This window comes from Atractosteus spatula, chromosome 21 (genome assembly GCF_055471065.1).
Source record: "Atractosteus spatula isolate fAtrSpa1 chromosome 21, fAtrSpa1.hap1, whole genome shotgun sequence".
NCBI lineage: Eukaryota > Metazoa > Chordata > Actinopteri > Semionotiformes > Lepisosteidae > Atractosteus > Atractosteus spatula.
Genome location: NC_142726.1, coordinates 8,452,404 through 8,473,041, shown reverse-complemented (window position 1 = coordinate 8,473,041; position 20,638 = coordinate 8,452,404). Strand labels below are relative to the sequence as shown.

The window sequence follows — 20,638 nt, the reverse complement described above, 5'->3', positions numbered from 1 at the left end:
TACCTTCTGTTCAACAGTGGGCTGGAATATTTCCCTTTCAATTCTGTCTAACATATGTACAGCCAACTGCCACAGAGAAAGCAAATAGTTAGTGGACAAGATTTAACATCTAGAAAACATTTACAACTCGTCAGGTTTTCTTTTTGTGTTTCTGAATAAAAAATAATGATAAAGGCAAGTATTGGCAATCTAACTAATTTATCCAGGACAGTAACACATCCTCATACAGAAATACTTTCTAAAGCAACTGAACAATACAGTAAGTTTTGATATTCTGGTGCTGACAGGTTTCACCTTTTATTAAAGTACTTTAAATGGAGAAAGGAAGTCTTTCTAATTCTTAATTTATTGTTGGGTAAAAGTCAAAGTGGCATCACAGATTCATATTGCTGTATTGAAGGGGCTTTTAACAATAGTTTCAGAATTACTCAAAAATCTTTCAACAAACCGTGGTAACATTTTCAATTTTACTTGTCACATTCCGCATGGTGTTCAGCGTAGCATCTATAGCTGTAGAAACAAGATAGGTGAGGGGAACAGAAAGATATTGATAAGGCTACATATTGATAATTCTTTGACTTTAGTACAAAATTGGTAAGTCCGCTGTACAACAGACAAAATATAAACGATTACTTTTACATTTCTTAATAAACATGGACATCACTGCATAAAGGGTTTCAATAAATACAACATGAACATTTTCTAACTGATTACTTCAATACAGGGTTGCAGGGGAGCCGGAGCCTATCCCAGCAAGCAATCACTGCAAGGCAGGGTCCACCCTAGACAGGATACCAGTCCATCACAGGGCACACACATACATAAACAGGTACCTAATCACCAAGGCCAATTTTCCCAGAAACCACTTAACCTACCAGTAAGTTTTTGGACATTGGAAGGAAACCAGGGCACCCAGAGGAAACCAACACAAGCAAAGGGAGAACATACAAACTCCACACAGACAGCACCCCAGGCCCAGAATTGAACCCAGAGCCCCAGAGCTGCAAGGCAGCGATGCCAACCACTGTGCACGTCTTAAACACATACACACGCACAAAATTAATGTTTTCTAACAACAGTTAGAAACAACAACTACGATAAGCAGTTCCAAATTTCAAAAACCAAAATACAAACAACAAACTGCTGTATGAAGTAAGATTTTTTTTTTAAGTCTGAGTCTTTGCAGTTTCTCCATATCAGAATACTTGCCTTTGTAAAACTCAGATGCATTCTGAAACACTTTTGGACTTTTTAATATAGTTGCATTATTGTCCTCAGTTAATATATTCTGTAAAACAAAACAATAAATTCATCCCATCGAGAACAGAGGAATTATATCAATAACACAATATTAGTCTTGAAAAAACTGTATTGCCTAGAAATAACAGGCATGATAAATATAAATACAAAGGCGCATGCGTAATTTATAAAAAGGATTCTATGCGTTAACAGAAAACTAAGTTTTAGTGACTTTCAGTCCCTAAACTGAATAAATGTGTTCTTAAACAAATCCTATATCTTTGACAACACCCACTGCACTTATTATTTGGTTTATTTACAGTAGGTGCACCATGCGAAATATATATCAGAATAATTTGTCTAATAGGTAAATACCAATGTTTTAAAACTTCTATGACAATACTGTATGGAAGGAGCCAAATACTGCTTTTTGCGTAAACTTTAATGTGGAGACTAAGCAGATTATTTTACAACAATAATAATTTTACAATAATTTTGTCATAATTTTTGTAATTTATTTTGTAATTTTGTAATAATTTTACAACAATAATTTACTGTGTCACAGTATCCATCAACTCTGATTGGCCAGTACCTTCAGCACCTTCGATACATCTTCAGGCAAGTCCCTCTTACGGATTTCATGTTTCTTCTGGAATTCTGGGAAACAGCAGAGTCCTAATTATTCCACGGCTTCACTCACTTGTATTGTGCCAGTACAGGTTACAGTATTGATTCACCTAAGACAGAGTCGGGCCAGGCTGTGTGGCTGGAGGTTGCAGGTACATGTTATGAGAGACCAAAGAGGCTAGAGAGCTATTCATTCTCCATGGCAGCTCCCTCATGTGTCTTTTAATCTCCTGAGGCAGGTTTCGCATTAGAGAATGGAATATCTTAAGTCTCGGAGAATTTTTTCCAATCAGAAATATATTCTGGGGCTCCTTTTTCAGGGTGACCGAAGGGTGGCGTGGGGGAGCAGTGACACCTCACAAGTGACAGTCCTCACTGAAGGGTTTGCTTATATTTAAATAGAATCCACAGCACAGTGTCAAAGACAATTACAAAGGACCAATTTTAAGACCACTTAAGCTTCTTAGGTTTTGTGTGACACCTTTAGTATGAGTGGGAGCTAAGTTTTTTATAGTTTTGATTCATGTTTTCTCTTACAAATAGAATTTTTGCTTCGCCAGCTTACGAAGATATCACATCACAGGCCTTTGGTAGAGACCTCTGGGGACAAGAAACTGTATGATCTTAACTTAAACTTGTACTGGCCAAAGCGACATAATTTCAAGACCGCCATGTTTTGTTTTATTTAAAACAAATGCAAATAGAAACCAGCTCATGATAAAATGAAGAGTGTTTCCAGAATCAGGTGATAGGGCATGTGATGAACATACCGCGCTGGCAGATGGAATGGAGCCAGAGGTTGCAGTTGGGTGTGGTCACCAGCTGGAAAGCAGGGTCTAAGATGATGTAGGTGCACAAGTGGAAGGGGTCAGTGGGTTTCCAGTGATTCTCATTCTCCCCTGACCCATTGAGCCAGGAGGGCCAATCAAGAGAACCTAAATCAGACATTGAAAGCAAATTGAAACGCATTAAGAGTATCAGCATCACAAGCTCTTTGAAGAAATTTGGAACTGCTCATTCATATTCATTACATATCATTTAGCCAGGTCTTGACACTGGCACTACGCATCATCACATTTTCTTTAAATACACATCTCCTCAACAACATGTGTTTCCAGATCCACCAGCAATTCTTCACATTACCCTTCGCATAATGCCACAGCTGAAATGGCACTGAATGGACGTGGCATTAGGATTCCCACTGCCTACACTACACTGCAAGCTAGCAGTTCTCCAGGTGCAGTATCCTGAGTCCATCCCAAAATGCACACTTCCAGATATTTACAGTGTTCAGGCTGTTGACGGGATCAGAGGAAACAACACCCACAGCAGAGTCATCATCAAGCTCTGAGACAAGTGTGTCGATACTAAAACAGGAAAGTTCTGAGACGAAAGTCAGAACGTCTTTTTACCTCTAAGGATTTCAATATGTTTTCTGCACTTCTGCTTCAAAACACATACGCATAGCAGATATGCCTGAGCATTTCAGAGTCTAGCTGAAGTCAACGAGTGCCCAAATCTGCAAGTAAAACATCCTCATGTACCTACAGCCATGAACACTATTTAATATGGGCTAAACACAGAATTCAGTTAACGCTGTTCCACAGCTGAAGAGTAAAACCATGGGAGACTAATGTTGTATAACAGCATTGCCATCTTGTAGCTTTATGTTGTCACATCTCAGAAGCTCCCTAAGACTGGACCTGGTCAGTACTGGGATAATGGACAGCCAGAGAAATCCATCTTGTTGCTGCAAGTGGTGTCAGAGGACCAATAGGTGGCATGTCTACCTCTGGACCAGAATTTCTAAACTAACACCTCTTTATGGTGAATAGGACTATGTGACATTAAACTGAGGTCCCGACTGCAAATGTGTAACTGCTTACCAGACTTAGGGGTGTTAAACCTGGTGTCTTCTCAGCGTGAGCTCTCTGGTGTATAATTATTAATCATATCTATTATTAGGCCACATGCACATACAAAACTGAATATCCTAGACAGGAAAAGACTTAACTTTTTAAAGACAAATCTAGCAAGCCCATCCACGGACACAAACAGGCAGCGCAACCACAAGGGAAAAACAAAAACTATGCAAATGATTCCTTGATTTTTTTTTTCAGGTACAGCAAATGAAGATGGTAAGCATGGAAATCCTATGGAAATGATCAAGAGTCATTGATTGAGCTCCACTCTCTACTCTGCATGCAAATGCATGGGTCTGTATGTTTGTGGTACAGTGGCTTGTATGGTCTCCTTGAAAGTTATCCCCCATTTCAGTGGTAAAAAACACAGTATGCAAGTAACAATGCCAAACCTGTTTTAGCTGTCACCTGCAGCTATATGAATGTAAACAGGAGGATGACCTTATTAGACATCATTAGGTTCTAACATATGTTGACGGTGGCCTAAAACTATGCCCTACTATGAGAAATCTGGAGGCCTTGTTTGATCCTAACCACTATTTTAATGCGCAAATAAAAGCCAGCTGTGAAGTTTTACCTCAGAAACATTGCTCACATTCAGTCTTTTCGTGATTACACTGCTAAATCACCAAATCTCATCTGAATTACTACAGTGGTCTCCCTACCTGCTCACTAAACAAACTTTAAATGGTCCAAAACTCGGCTCCTCCACTTCCAACATGTTAAAGGCTCTGTGAGCACATTACTCATTACCCAGCACTTTCAGTTGCAAATTTTACTTTTAACTTTTGAAGCCCTGAACAACAAATCCTCACAATACTTAGCACCTCTCATTACTCCCTAAGGACCAAGTAGGGCTTGACCTTCTGCTGGGGCACTGTCAGAAATTATGGGCATAGTATACATAGCTTTATAAATATTGTTTCTGCACTGGTGATATAGATGTTAACTCACTAATATGTTTTCTCCCTTCAGAACCCTGATATGAGATTGTTATTCCTATTTTCATCTGAATACTAAATGCTTTAATTAACGTGTGGTTGATTTTCAGTTAATCAAGTCATCTGAATGAGCCTGGCGGATAATGACACAACATTTCTCAACCTTTGGTTTAAATTAAATCTTCACCAAAAAAGATGCAAGGCCTGCTGCAAAGCTGGAGCAATCAGGACAGAAAGAAATGAGCTGGTTTTGCTTTTTCAACAGAAATGTGACCTAGCCTTACCCTGCTCTCCTCAACCCCTCAGCACAGGCAAATGGAATCGAACCATAAGGCAGTGAATAGAACACAGAAACCATAATAGGGACACTTCATCAAAAGGTGTTTTTTTTCAGCTCCACACATCTACAGTATGTGTAACCTCCACAGACTAATGAGCTAAATGGCTTACTATTAATCTCAGTCAAAAGAGGTAGATGGCACTCATCAGCATCTCTACTCACCGTCAGAGTTATTTGTGGAGGGTCCACTGCTGTGTTTGCCTACTGGGACCTGTCCAATCCACCAGGCCTGATGTGGCTCCATCTGCTCCAGTACGAAATCCTTTGTCTCCCAGTCCATGCTGTGCAGTAGGCTCCCTCCATCTCCATTGCAGTGCTTCTGGGCTAGTGTCCAGGGCTGGGGCTGCCTGACGAACTCATAACACAATCCCCGAAACTTCTGCTGCCCAGCAGGACAATCGCCTTCAGAAGCTCGCCCCCCTGAAATGAGTAAAAAGCCAGAGACCAGAGCGGCCCAGGCCCCGAATGCCCTGCTCAGGGTTCCCATTCTCATGCTCTGCCTATGGTACAAAATGCTGGCGCTATCCACAGTACCTGCAGAGCACGACTGTCGCAGCCTCCTCCCATCCCAGGAAAATCAGGGACATCACTCACAAAACCCAGGGAGTCTATCATCACAGAGATCCCCTTCATTAGGGAAATTCCAGAACCTTCACAGTCAGCATGCAAATCCTCAGGTTTGCTTTACATAGCTTTTGGCCAAAAGATGACATAAAAAAACTTAAAAGACTCCATTGTAAACTTGGTTTATTGAGACAATATACAACATTATATCATGCACAGCAGTCAAAAGAAAGAAGAGTGGAAGAGTAGTCTTTATTTTTAATTTAATTAACTTATTGCTTGATGCTTGTCTCTCTTATTTTAATTTCTGTCTCTTTTTGCTATATACTGTATTCTAAATTCTTTGCTGTCATAAGTACTTACTCTACTAGCACAAAAATACAGTGAAGTGAATTAATAAATGATTTACATCAACAGTCCAAAGTTTTTTTTGTCATACTATTATAGTGATGGGATTCAGAGCCTTATCGTACTCCTCCTTTAGTAATTTTTAAAAACTTTCTAGGTCAGTTTCAATGTGGCAGATGACAATCAGATCAAAAGACGCAAGTAATATGGGGTGTCTTTCTTAAGGTCTTCCCTGTGAACGCATGGTACACATTGCTTTGACAAAGCACATTACAGAATTGGGTCAAATCATATTTTCAGCTTCTGTCTTGCACTGTATTGTTTTTCAAGTATAAACCACCTTGATTTACTCAGCTGTGAGTTATGCGCAGGGGCGTATTCGTTACAAAATAACTTTAACACAGTAAAAAACAAACAAACAAACAAACAAAAAAAGCTGTTGATCCTTGCTTTCGTCTTCTCTAACTGATAAAATAATCATTTTCCTTTCCCCAAGAACGGATCACCACTTAAACCCGTACATGGGAGGGATGGCATAGAGCTACTTAAGGCATAGAGCTACAGACTGTGCAATGCGGTTTACATACACAAAAGCCGGCAATTCTGCCGCCGTAGCTGAACAAACAATCGTGCTGGACTGAGGCACGGTGGCAGATGTAAAGCACTATTCAGTTTTTGATTTACAGAATTATGACTATAACAGGGATTTATTATATATTAGCTATCATCATTTGAATGTATTATACTAGAGCTCGCCTCGCCACCTACAGATGCGGGTGTGAATCACTGCATGAACGAATGTCCCGTCTCGTGTATCGCGAGGTTTTCATCAGGAAGTTTTCACTCCAGTCCTTGAATGAGCACTTTTGTTGGAGCGGAATAGATTTGCAGTGTTGTTGACCACACTATATAACGATCCAGATGGCTGCGCAACTTTTGAAGGTAACAAGAAATGCGGTGCTTCACGCAGTCGTATTATTAGATTTGAGAAAGCAAGGAGTGTCCGGTCGGAGTGCTTGTAAAGTAATGTTCTTGAATAATGGTGTTTTTTTTTGTCCTCGTTGACAAGATCTATTTTACCAAAGCACGTGGAATGTGATTGATTATTCTGCAATGAGCAGTTTGCACTGCACTCATCGCTTTCAAGAAAGTGCAAGACTGAAAAATGTCAAGGTGTACTTATTTTATGCTGTAATGTACCGAGGGCTTATGCTGACCTAGTACTACTACTGGTAGTAGCGATCAATTTCGTGAAGAAGTAATTGCGCTTTGATAACACTTTAAAAGGTCAAATTTGCAGGGTGAATTCGAATGAAAAAATGCACAATTTACTGCACTACTCAGTCTGCTTGAGTAATTTCGGAATGTGTGCCAATCAGAAAAGAGCAAAGGTAGCCCGGAACTGAGCGTGCACGACCACGTGGAAGGCACAGGAGCAGTCGCAGAAATATAGCAGACTTTTCAGCAGAGTTGTGCTAAAAATATTCCTTGACAGGAGAAGAACACGGGAAGCCCGTCTCTACTAAGCGTTTATAACTTAGAAAGTCCACAGCTATATCAGTGAGCAGCAGCCTTGAACGACTTCTGATCGAAACTAATTCCATTACTGTGGCTTTAAGCAATAGGAGTTTGGGATAAGGAGGCTCTTATGCCATCACCTTGGAAAACACGCAGAACACTGTTTTGGATTGATAAATCCTACATTGCAGAAAGTGTAAGATGAAATTGTGTTTTCCAGATAGAACAAGTAGTTCTTGATTTACAGTAGAAATGCGTTTGTGAGAACTTAAAATGAAAAATGATTTGTGTAAGTAGGGGTTGCGATCAGGGTTTACTACAAGCTATAGGGCTAAAATTCCAAAAATGTCAACATTTTCATGCAAGATATTGCATACCTTCTTAAAATCATATTAAATTAAGTCTTTGTTAATGTTTATTGGTTTCATGAACCCGATTAAGTGAAATAAATGTGATGACTGATGTTAAGCATGGGGAGTGAATGGTATAGAAAATGTGTACACAGGTGTCCAAAAACGTATTTCTTGGCCTTTAAATTCTGTTCAAAGTGTAATAACATGACAAATATTTTTCTTATTTAGTTTTAGCTGATTATAAATTGTATACTGCTTTTGTAACTGAATGGTGGAAGTTTTTTATGGATTTGATATTAACGTTTACATATTCTTTGCATTGATTTTCATTAAAACATTTTTACACAGTAGCTAACTTTTAGAAATACATTGCTTTTATGTTAGATTTTATATAATATAAACATAAGTTGAAGTACTGAGACTGTTAAGATATTGTACCGACTTAGTAAGGGTGAATGAGAGATGAAGGGTGGCTGAAAGAAGACATAAAAAGCAGAGTGTGCTGTTCATCCTGGTGTGTAAGTAGGTATACAAAGTGTTTATTATCTCAAGCAATCCAATATGTGGTCTGTGTTAACTTTAAACCCCAGTTAAAGTGAGAAGTGATTCACCCTAAATCAACCTTAGAAGTGGTATACGTTTCTGAGGCGTGCTAAACCAAAAAATGGTCAAATAAAAAGCATGTAAATTCAAGGATCTCATCCAGCTGTGTCTTGAAAGAAAGCAGGATATCCGTTTCAACAACATGGCTGGGTAGGTTGTTCCAATACTCCTACAGCTCTTTGGGTAATGAAGTGTTTGTTCCTTTTTGTCGTCAGTTTTTAATGCACACCCTTTTATGGCCATGACTAGTGAAAGTACCATGTCGTATGGACATAGATTTGATTATCTTCAGCATACGAATGATCATTTAGACCATGTGATTTTAAGATTGGATCAAGCGGGAACATATATAGTAAATGCTAAATAGCAGGGGGTCCGGTATGGTGGGAAACACCAGATTTATTGAACCTAACTTAAAACTAAAATGTATGTGTTTTAAGTGCTTGAAATGTTACATTTGAACTGAAGATGGTGAAGCTTGAGGCTATATTTTCTATTGTTTCTAGTGTTTAGCTGAAAAAATACAGTCTTATAGTGTAAATGGAGTTTTTTTTTCTACTAAATGCTACAAGCATGTATGTTTTACAGATTTCATTCTTCATATGATTTATTTTGCCTTATTTAGTCACTGCCTGGCCCCGTCAAAGCCTTTGTCACTTTCTTTAAACTTTCATGGATGCGCAACAGTTTGAAGTGGGCATAAATTGCGGATTTTGTAAGGTGTCTCTTCTCTCCACCCCATTTTTATTGGAACTGATGGGGGGGGCTTTTTCACTGGAGGGGAGCAAAACCCCATTGAAACGGACTGTGGTGTTGTAGCTGACCACATAAGAGGTGTGAGGTCAAAGCACTCATCTGAGAGCCTCTTCTCGTTTGCATGACACCTTTCAGCTGCGTCATTTGCAAATTTGTATTTCAAATATCCTTGGGGTTTCCTGTTTGAAACGGAAAGCTAGAGAACTATTCTAATAGTAATCTTATAGAAATGTTAAATGAACAGCATGACTTTGGGCAGTCAGTAGTAGAGAGGGCCATGAATGTTGTGATTATGCCTTGTCTATTCTACAAGCACATGACCCATCTGTTTCTTCCTTTTAAATGTGGTTGCCAGGGGTGCCGGATCAGTGTGCCGAGTGTTTTTGTGCTGTCTGTGTGTTGTGAGAGATTGAAAACACCTGTGGAGACTTAGCCAATGTTTCTTCATTGAAATATTGAACGTTGAAATGTAGCAATATAGTTTCTCGGGTTTTAAAAGAAGGCATCTTGGTCTTTGTTTGCTACTTCCAATGGATCCCAGGGTGAATGAGTCATACTTCACGTTGAATTAACGTGAAAGTAAAGGCAGTGGTGTAGAGAAGACTGTACTGTTGAAAGTGACATGCTGTGTCCGTGTGAGTTATTCTCTTTAGATTAATTTTCATTGTCAACAATTGCTTGTCAAGCCAAGCTTTTTTTTGTTTCTTAAAATCACAAAATGTGCTCATTTTTGTTTTTTAAAATCTTTTTACAGGTTTAGTTTCCACTTTCTTCATCCTGTCTGTGAACAGTCTATAGAATGGTGTGAGGCTCAGATTGGATATTTGATCAGTTTTGATGTACTGGATATATTGATTTAAATTTAAACAATCTAAAAAAAATAATAGAGAAATAGCACCTGGGTGGCATGTTTTATAACCATAAATTTAAAAAAATGCTACATTGTAATTGGAAAGTTGAAAGATATATGAAAACAGATCACTGATGAGATTACAGATTTGACAGGAAGCTGTCAAAGTCTTTAAGACTTGAATAAACTGTATTTTGATCTGCAGAAGCGCCTGAAGGAGGCGGTAAAAGTGATTGGCTCAGGCGGGCTCCTGTTCGTCTCTTACCTCACTGCCGTGGGCGACGAGCACTTCTACGCCAACCACCTGATGCCCACGCTGCAGAGGATTGTGGGAGCGGAGACTGCCCATGTCTTAGCGGTGCGCCTCCTGGCGCTGGGGCTCGTCCCAAGGTGCCAGCACCAGGACTCTGCTGCACTGGTGAGTCTGAGAGGGGACTGGCAAAGTGAGGCACCAGGCCAGCTGGTTGTCCTTTCCCTCCCTCAGGGCTAAACAGAATTAGCATTCACGCAAGGTAAGGGACAGTGATTAGCGATCATTAGCTAATCACTCAGAAAAACACCGACATCAGCTACTTCATCCTTTGGCCATTTTGTGGCAAGCATGCTTCACTGCCACGAGATCTTGTAATAATTGGGCTTCGGGTTAGGAAAAATTTATATTTGAAATCCTGTAAAAGCGCTTAAAGCTCAAAACGTGTTTTGTGCGATCCCAGGTCGACAGAATGGAAAGGGATGAGGGCGTGGGCCTGTTCTTTTTGTGTAGGAGTTTTTATTCTTTCTTTTTTTAATGGCTTCTCCTGCAATAGAGAGCAGAAACACATTATGCAGCAAATGAATATATTGGCAGGAATGAAGAATAACAGATTTATTGTCAGTATATAGACTTTGTAATCAGCTTCACTAATGACAGCATGCTGCTTTGATTGGAGAGTGTTAAGGTCAAGGTAGCCATGCAGCAGTCGAGGAGACGTTAAAAGCAAGGCAAGCAGCACAGATTGAGTACACCCCAGCAGTACTTCACATGCTTGCATTAGAGGAAGGCTTGTACTGTATAGTGGACAATAAGAGTTTGAAAGAGAGGTAGAGAGCTGAGTGTTGGAAATTGAAATACCATTGATATATGGGATATGAAATGGCAACTTAAGCAAAAAGACTAAACTTATATCACTGGTAAGCAAGGATGTCCAATGGAAATACTGAGATGCGAAATGAGGATATGCAGGTCCTTTTTAGGAGAAACTGAGGAGGCTCTGCTTCGCCCGGTCCCATCAGCGTCTCTCCCCTCAGGAGGTGCACGTCCTGGGCCAGCGCTTCCGGAACCCCGTGGGGATAGCGGCGGGCTTCGATAAGCACGGGGAGGCTGTGGACGGGCTGTACAGGCTGGGCTTCGGCTTCGTGGAGGTGGGGACGGTCACCCCTCAGCCGCAGGAGGGGAACCCCAAGCCACGCGTGTTCAGGCTGGCTGCCGACCAGGCAGTCATCAACAGGTACCTCCGCAGGAGCTCCAGGACTCTTGTCCGAAACCGGCGGGGGGGACAGTTTCCCAGAATTGGGAATACAGGGCTTGGGAATGCCACAGCTCTTCCACCCTGCACTTTGCAGGTTTTCCTCTTTGAAGCCCCAGCACCTGAAGAGATAGCACAGGCTGTTAAACTGCAAGCATTACAGCTGCGAGTTCAGGTCCTTCAGAGATGAGTTGGAATGAAAGTGAAGAGAGGTAGCAGTCCTGCCAGACTACGAGAAGCCAGCCTTGCCTTAAGGGCTGAGCATTAGAGTCCTCACCAGGCTAAACATGAGCACATCTGGAGTGCTGGAGAGCTGATAGAGCAGCAGTAATAAACCTTTGACTTTAAAGTCTCTAACACTGTCATGTCCATCTCGCAAATGGCCGCAGGTACAGGTCTGTGGCCTTGCCAGGCCAAGGCAGAAATCTGTATATAAACATAATTAAATAAAATACAAACAAGAACTTGATGTAGATTTAAACAATTTTGCTTCTCATTTGGGCATCTTTATGCATTGAGGAGAATTCGTAGCTGTTTCAGAGAAATTGAACTATGGGTGTATGAGACCCAAAAAGCAGAGAAATATTCATTCAGATTAAACAAAATATTACCCGGGATGCCATATTCAAAATTGCATGCATTTATATGTGTTCTCATCTGTGCATTTGTGAAATGACTGAGCAGGTTAATTGAAAAATTTAAGTCTCAATTGAATATTATTGACTCTGATTTGCTTAGTTTAAGTGTAATATACCACAGACTTTCAAATTACAACTCTTACAGTTGTGCACTGATTATGACAGAAAACATATTACACTGAGCACTCGGGTACCTTTGAAACCAAATTGTCATGTACATTTCCATGTAGTTTAAATGAGCACAACATCACCATAGCTTGGGGCTTAATTGTAATAGATTTTCATTAAATTTATTTTAACATGACCTGTTTGATAATAAATTGCTTGCAAATCTAAAATTCCAACCATGGCTTTGGTTTGAGGGATATGTGGAGTACTGCAAAACACAGGCCAATATTTTCTGCCATGCAAATTGAGAGTTTGGGTTTTCGCTGCTTGTTTCTGTTGTGGTTTTGAATAGCAAATGTCACCTTCGTTTGAGCTGAGGATAGAACCGACATGCAATTATTATTTTAGTCTTCGCATAAACAACATGTAGCCCTTTTGCCACACTAGTTTGCTAAACATCCTAGTAGTAGTGGTTCTAGCTAAAAATAAAGAAAAAATATCGAGAGGAACACAGGCCTAACAAAAGCAAGTGAATAGGGGAGAGAACTGATAGTATTGTTAAAATTATTAAAACAGTAAGTATTATTTTATGAAAAAAAGTTTGCCATGTCTTGTTCATTTGAGAAGAAATTCCATTTACAAGTTCACAATTTGTATGGTTTTATTAGAGACAGTAGTGCAATCTTTCTTCTCTATAATACCTTAGTCACAAGCTTACTACATATCATCTTTTAAAGGTATGGTTTTAACAGCTGTGGTCATGCAGCAGTCCAAGAGAGGCTAAAAGCAAGGAAAGCATCACAGATTGAGCTGACAAAAGGTAACATTACATCCCTTCTGGGCTGTCCTCCTGCAGCAATAAATGTAATAGGAACAGAAGATCAAAATGCAGTAACGCAGTTGAAGAATGATTATTTTTGATATACATTTAATCCTGGCCGTATCCCTTACTTGCTGGGATAGACTCCAGCTTCCCCGTGACCCTGAATTGAGTGAAGCATTTAGAAAATTGATGGATGGAAGGATAAATTTAACCAGGAATCTGGAGTATTGACTAATATTCTAGCCAGTATCATATGTTGCATAGTTAAATATTAAGCTGAGAGAATAATCTTTAGTCTTAAGTTCACGAAATGCATCACCTTTCATTTGTGGGGTGGTCCGTCTTCTCCAGCTGGCCAGCCTCTCGGGATCAATCTGGGCAAGAATAAACTGTCCCGCGATGCGGCTTCAGATTATTTGGAGGGGGTTCGGACGCTGGGTCCTCTGGCTGATTACCTGGTGGTGAATGTGAGCAGCCCCAACACCCCTGGGCTGAGGGACCTGCAGGGCAAGGCAGAACTGCGACACCTGCTGGACAGAGTAAGGAAGTGTCGAGCCTCAGCTGTACTTCACTTTACTTGCTTGTCACTCCTGTCAGCTGTGACAGCTAATCAAAATACAGGAGTGCAGGAAATGAATCTCAGACGTGTTTGTTTGTCTTCTATAAAGGCAAATGGCAAAGGCAGTTTATCTTTCTCTTGATCTGGATAATAAAACTGTTTAAGGTTATACATACAGTATGTGCTGTTATACCAAATTGTGTTTTCAGGTTTACGTTAGAGATTTAACCTGTTGATAAGAAGAGCCAGAACTTCAATAATGTTAGTAAATACAAATATTTTCCTGCTAACAAAGATCTTACTTCTGTGATTTTTATATTTCATATAAAGACAACACTTTTTTTATCCTGAGAGAGGCATGTAACACAAACAGCAAGGGCTTGTATTGATGTCTAAATTCTGTGGTTCATCTGTAGCACGAAAGCATTTTGACAAATTTAAGGAACATACGCGTGAGGCCTTTGTTGTCGAATATCCGTATTCCCACTACACATTCGTGGAAATCGGTAACTCGTTAGTGCGAGGTGGAGAAGCGGTTGTGAGCCCTGAGCGTCTCTCCAGGTCCTGAAGGTGCGGGACGCCCTGCAGCGTGAGCCCAGGCCTCCTGTGCTGGTGAAGATCGCTCCTGACCTCAGCCCTCAGGACAAGCAGGACATCGCGGAGGTCATCACTGAGGTAAGAGCACGTGCTGGTACTGGGCCACTGGGGCTGTTCTACTCCTGGGCAAGTGATCCTCTACACTCTACCGGTAAGACAGGAGCATCATCACTTATATACAGTACATTAAATCATTCACATCAGGATGCTCAGTTGTGGAATATTCCAAAGGTATTGAATCCAATTAATTCCTTTTTGTTTTCACATCTACGAAGGAGATACGGATATTCAAATGATGTTCTTGTTCCCAGAATCAAATTTAAATGCAGTACAAAAGTAAGCAATCACCACCTGTCAGGAGCATTGCTTCTTAATAACAAAGCTGCTTTTCGCCATCTGTAGAAGTATGTACATGTTCACTATATACTGTATAAGCTGATTGCAAGTGGTGGTTATTTTCAAATATTAAACACTGCTAGTAAGGCAAGTACGTTCACAGTGTTTGTGAGTCGTTTTGGATGAATTCTGCATGAAGGTAATGGGCCTTTTTCCTTTTTTGTCTTGCAGCTGTTCCTCCCCACCACAATTTAATATGTTTCTTATAATAGTTGTACTTAAGTTTGCTTGATTGATGTAATGGGAAAACATCTCCTTTTCTGTAATATTTCTAATCTACAGATATAAGACAGTGATTGTAATACAAATCATGGGCTCCTCATTCATCGACAGGGAGAAAAGGCTATATTTTAGCATGCTTCGGGGCCCTGGCTTTTTACCTGAGTGTGTGTGTGTTTGTTTCAGCTAGGGGTAGATGGGCTGATTGTCACCAACACGACCGTCTCTCGACCTGCGACGCTGCAGGACCCCCAGCGAGAGGAGACGGGGGGACTTAGCGGCACGCCCCTCCGCGAGATGTCAACACAGATGGTGTCGGAGATGTACCGCTTGACCGCGGGTAGGCAGTCTTCAGAGGTGGCACAGCCCAGCTGAGAATTAATTAAAGGAACACTGCGGATCTTAAAGGGGAAATCCTGTGCACAACTAAAATCGGAACTATACCACATTGCAGTTCAAAACGCATTCATTTTGCAGTGATTGTGTGCTCCAGCACACTTTCATAATCTCACACTGCCAATCTAACATGCTAGTCCTCCCATTACAACCCTCTGAGCCATGTAAACATGACATTCACATGTACCACACCTGTTACTCATGTGGTTTGATGCATCCATCCATTAGCACACTAAAAGGGCCATCAGGACATTGTAACATAATAGGTTTTGTTGATGCTGGCATTATAAATGTATGCATTTATCTTGTAAAAGTAGCGCTACAAAGCCGTTGCTTATAATTACTCAGCCTTTGGACTTGGTGAAGTGCCTGTTAAAATCTGGATTAGATTTGATAGATTTTGTTTCTGAAAGTGGAATTATGGACCAGGCCCTGGGTTGCTTTGTGCTGTCAAAGGAGTGACACTTGCGCACTCGTGTCTCTTGCTTTCTCTCTCCAGGAAAGGTTCCCATAATAGGCGTCGGAGGTGTGAGCAGCGGGCAGGATGCTCTCGATAAAATCCGCGCCGGAGCCTCACTGGTCCAGCTGTACACCGCGTTCGCCTTCCAGGGTCCTCCGATAGTCGGCAAGATCAAACGCGAACTCGAACAGCTGTTGAAGTAAGTGAGGGCCAAGTCCGCATGAGTGATGCTGAAGTACATGAAAGACGTCCAGAAGTCCTGGGCTGCTGCGTTCTATCTGGCTCCTCCTGCAGTGACGTTTATGTGTTTTTCTACTCTCCAGAGAACAAGGCTTCACAAACGTCTCTGAAGCTGTGGGAGCCGATCACAGGGCCACAAATGGAAAATCACCCCTGGGGCTTCCGTTGAGAGTCAGTGTGCATGTGGCCTCCAAACCAACAGTGCAACAGGTGGCTTCCACTTTATAGACCGATGAAGATGGACATGGACTTTCCATTTCTCATTTAAACATAAAATCTGCACAAGCTGGTTTGGTGTAGGTATGGCATGGATGCCAGCAACTTGAGCACGCCGGAAGCTTAAGAAATGCAAATTTTCAAGATTCCGGTGTAAGTGATTGTCGCTCTAGAGTGCTGTGAAAGAGGTACTGCACGATAATGAAAAGCATAACAGTGAAGACGGAAGCAGGTTTTCAGTGGAGGTGTTGGAAACAGTATTGGCAAAGTAATTGTTGCTTCATATGTTGCTTGTTAAGGAACATCAACAATGAGCTTTTAAAAGTGTTAATTTTAAGATTGTTTAGACAATATTGAGGGTTGGATGAGTTTCTTAGCAAAATGTACTGTATTTTGAAAGATGCAGTAACTGCTGTGCTTAGTCCATTCAGTCAATAATGAGTGAAGTGTAGCAATGAGTCAATAAGTTTTAAGAGGTGGTTCAGCCTTTAATATAGCAGTTACAGGCTGAGGAGTAAGTGCGTATCCTACAAACTCAACTGAGTTTCTCAACTGATAAAAACAATTGGAATTAAACTTTCGAAATGTGCAATGTCTGTGCTTTGCAATCTAAAATATGTGGATGCATGGTATATTTCAGGGCTACACTTTTGTGATGAGCCGTTGTGAGAAAAGTTAAATTGCATTGCAGTTACCATTAATCAAATCCCTGCAGATGAATATAGAAAGCCAAATTAATTTATACAGCAATGAAACATGTACAAAAAATGCTGGTCTCGCCCAAAAACAAGGATGGTATCTTTATTATTCACATACTTTAGCCCTTTTGGCATTTAAGTCTTTGGATGATATGCTTATTCAGAAAAAAAATAGTAATTTCCGAATACTGCTCTACATAGTCCATAGATAGGAGTGAAAATAAAGAAAGAATGGATCTGCAGTAGAGCTGACTTTGAAATAGAAGCCTGTGATATGTTGAGATAAATTATTTCTCCTTTCAGCAAGGACTGTGTTAACATTTCTCTCTATATTGCTTCCCAGTCTTTTGACTGAATGAGTACAAACCAGCTGACTTAGTGATACTGTGCAGGCACACTAATTTTAATGCGGTTATCCTCTCATGTGTGGTTGTCCCAGAGATCAATATCTGGGCATAGTTTCCACGTACAAATGTTCAGCTGTCTCACTTTAAATGTGTTCAGGCCAGATCACTGATTTAATATTTAAAAAAAACTGTTTGTCTTGGTTTTAAATTGTTGAAACAAGAAATGTAATATTAAGTGTCTTGGGTGTGATCCATACAATTGAAATGCGTAATAGGGTGTGGACAAAACTACAGCAAACAGTGATCTTCATACAGTGTCTCCCACATTATTCAAACCCCTTATGAAGTAGAAACAAAAACATTTAAGTTAAATAGATTATGTGTCTCAAAAAGTGATACCATGATCATAACAACAGTCGTATTTGTCATGGTTAATTGAATTCCACAAAATGAGGGTCACTTTTATTCATCCCTTGAGGAATCCCTTTAAATAAAATCCAACAAATCTACAATAACATTCCGCTCTTTGGAAGTCAAATAGAAGCCTCTGGAAGTTCCTGTTTCCCTGGAGCACAAAAAGTGGAAACACATGAAAAACGTTCAGTAGTAGCAGCATCCTCAAGATCAAAGTCGGAAAGCTCTCACAAAACTGCAGGAGAATTGTCATTGACCTCTACAAGTTGGAAGATGACTGTGAAAGAATCCACTTAAAGCTGAACCTACCATTTTCTAGTGCGATTTCTCTTGGGAAAGGAAATTAAGACTACTCTTAGAGTGGTCACCTTGCCATAAATAGAACACAAGTGTAGTCACCTCATCTGCAAAAAGTCAGTCCAATTGATTATTTGTTGTTCAGACCCAAGACAGATAGAGACCAAAAAGGAAACTAAAGGGTCTGAAGGACCAAGATCAATTCTGTGTGAAGGAGTGGTTGTATATACTGTAGTATATGTGGTAATTGTTATTCTTGCTCGTGGGATAGTAGTAGTAGTAGTAGTGTTTTTCAGCCACACTGGATGAAACCAATTGATGTGCCAGTGGAAGGTTGCTTTCAACAGCTGGCAAGCAGGAGAACTGTCTGTGACTCGGTATCTCCGTGTTGGCAGGGGTGGCAGAGATGTCAGGGGCTCTGGGGATCAGCTGCTGACAGATTATTCCAGACAGCAGCTTCAAACCTTTAAAGTCTGCTTGCTACCTGAGAGACATTGCCTGTTCCCCTTTCCCCTGATGTGAGTGAGGCACCAGCTGAGATCTGAATGGCAATATGTTGAAGTATTTTTAGAAAACTCAACCAAGATCTCCTGACATTTTGTCCAGCAGTGTGCACATACATACACACACAAATTCAGCAGCAGGAGGGCTGTGTTAATAGCGCTGACATCTCTCCTACATGAGCCCACACTCAAAAGCTGCAAGTATGATATCTATCAAAACGTTTTATACTGTTTTCTTTTACAAAATTGTCTTACATCTTTCATACATTTGATTTCCCATTCATGTACCACAAGGCACTGAATTTATTTCAGACATGATATATTTGTTAACAGTTGTTTCTGATCAGGGTACTGATTCTCTATATGTAAACTGTGATGTGCACCAGCTGTGCTCAAGTACGTATTCTATCCAGTGCATTTTTAAAAGATCAGGTTCTAATGAATGGGAATTCAGTCTGTCTTTCTGTGGCAGCAGTAAACACAGAAATTGCACGAATAAAATGCAAACTAAGAGAAAAAAAGATATTTTTCAATTTCCAATATAAGCCATTACCTATACAAGTAATGTACATAAGAATATTTTTTGTATTGATACTTAAGATGTCTGTACAACCAATGTTTTTCCTGTGACTTTCCTAAAAACAATCTGATGCCTTTTTTATTTTTCCTATTTGAATGAAAATATTTTTTGAATCTTTATCTTCTCATTTGGGACAGACTTTTGGATATGTACTGTATATCCATAGCTGGACATATCACTCCTGATGCCTGTCGATGTGTTGCTGAACATACGTTCTGCACTCCATGTGGCAGATTTTGTTTACTGTCAATATCAGAAATAGCCACATATCCATCTGTTTTAAAAGTACTGAAGCAAACAAGGGAGCAAGTGTATGAGCTATTTTTCTTATTGTAGGCTTAGCTGTAGCATGGTTTTAGTGTAGGAAGTGTTTTGCTATTTCTCTGTTACTTGACACTTTGACTTTCCCCCTGAACTGAGCAGTTAATGCGTCAGCAAGGCCTCTGGTGCAGAGAGACAGCTTGCAGTAGCAGCCTCTGCTGTATTGATATGAAACTGTGTTGTCTTTATGAGCGCTGGTCTCACTTCTCTTGTGTCTGCCCCCACCAGTTTTCAAAGAACATCAGTGAATTCTAACAGGCGCATTAAATGCAACATTTGTAGGTCCCTTTGATTCTGTTTGGCAGGAGCTCACTTTTGATAAAAACATTCATTAAATGTGAATGTGATTAGATTCCAATATTCAGCATTTGAACAACAAACCCAGACTATTATGTAATTCGGAGGGATCAGTGGCCGCTGTTTATTTTCAGAGATTTGTTTTCTTAGACTTTCAGTGCTCTCTAAAATGTAAAGAGCAAAAGGAACAAGACGGTGGGAAGGACTTTGTGGATTTGTGGTTTTGCGTAGCAAAGTGAGAGCATTGAGGAGAACTCACCTTTACTAGATTGGTCAGATATATCCTTCCAGAGAGCTGGATCCTCTATTGGCCTTATCTCCTTGGTGATCATTGCAGACCATCATCCCCGATGACGTGAGATATCCCAGGATTCCGAGACAATGACAACCTCAAAGGCTTGGGAGTGTATGATCAGTTCTGAATCATTTTTCTGTCAGATGAATTTGAAAAAAATAAATGATGAGTTCCTGAAGCAAACTAATACTTTAGTTATTCACACCTTGGTCATCATGAGATGTTCTAAAAAATACTTTCACACATGCGAATACTATAAATAACAGTAGAGCACCTTACATTTAGGAGGGAACCCACTTCATCCACCACCCAGTGAATGGTTCTGTATGTAGCCATTATCCACCTACATAGCATCATCTGCTGCACAGCATAACAGGTGGAGAAGTGAAAAACTATTTCACTGAATTAAGGGTGATAAGTAGATTGGTGCCCGCCTAGAAAACACCACGTTAAAATCCCTACTCTTATGAGAAATGTCACTTTAATTACCTAATAGTCAGAACCTCAGCTGAATGTCTCATATGAAGACTAGAACCTCTTATAGCAGCGGTCTGAAAATTATGGTACCAAAGAAAGAGCCCTCCTCCTGGTCCACCAACGCCTGGTTTTTCTTAGAAGTCGCCAGTCCCAGTATTGGCCAGGTCCAGCATTCCCTGGATCTGAGGTCT

The 20,638-nt window shown here is 40.4% G+C and overlaps 1 protein-coding gene across 2 annotated transcripts; it reads left to right on the top strand.

Moving 5' to 3' along the window:
* Positions 1 to 6,798: 6,798 nt before the first annotated feature.
* dhodh (dihydroorotate dehydrogenase) lies at positions 6,799 to 20,153 on the top strand. 2 transcript variants are annotated; one of them, XM_088939293.1, is made up of 9 exons: positions 6,799 to 6,923; positions 10,267 to 10,479; positions 11,349 to 11,548; positions 13,050 to 13,132; positions 13,487 to 13,674; positions 14,256 to 14,369; positions 15,093 to 15,246; positions 15,802 to 15,961; positions 16,086 to 20,153. In XM_088939293.1, the coding sequence occupies exons 1-9, from the start codon at positions 6,903 to 6,905 to the stop codon at positions 16,228 to 16,230; spliced, it is 1,278 nt and encodes a 425-aa protein (XP_088795419.1). In that variant the 5' UTR covers positions 6,799 to 6,902; the 3' UTR covers positions 16,231 to 20,153. The 2 variants fall into 2 exon arrangements, with proteins under 2 accessions (XP_088795419.1, XP_088795420.1); XM_088939294.1 differs by lacking the exon at positions 6,799 to 6,923 and adding an exon at positions 8,549 to 8,605.
* Positions 20,154 to 20,638: the final 485 nt, after the last annotated feature.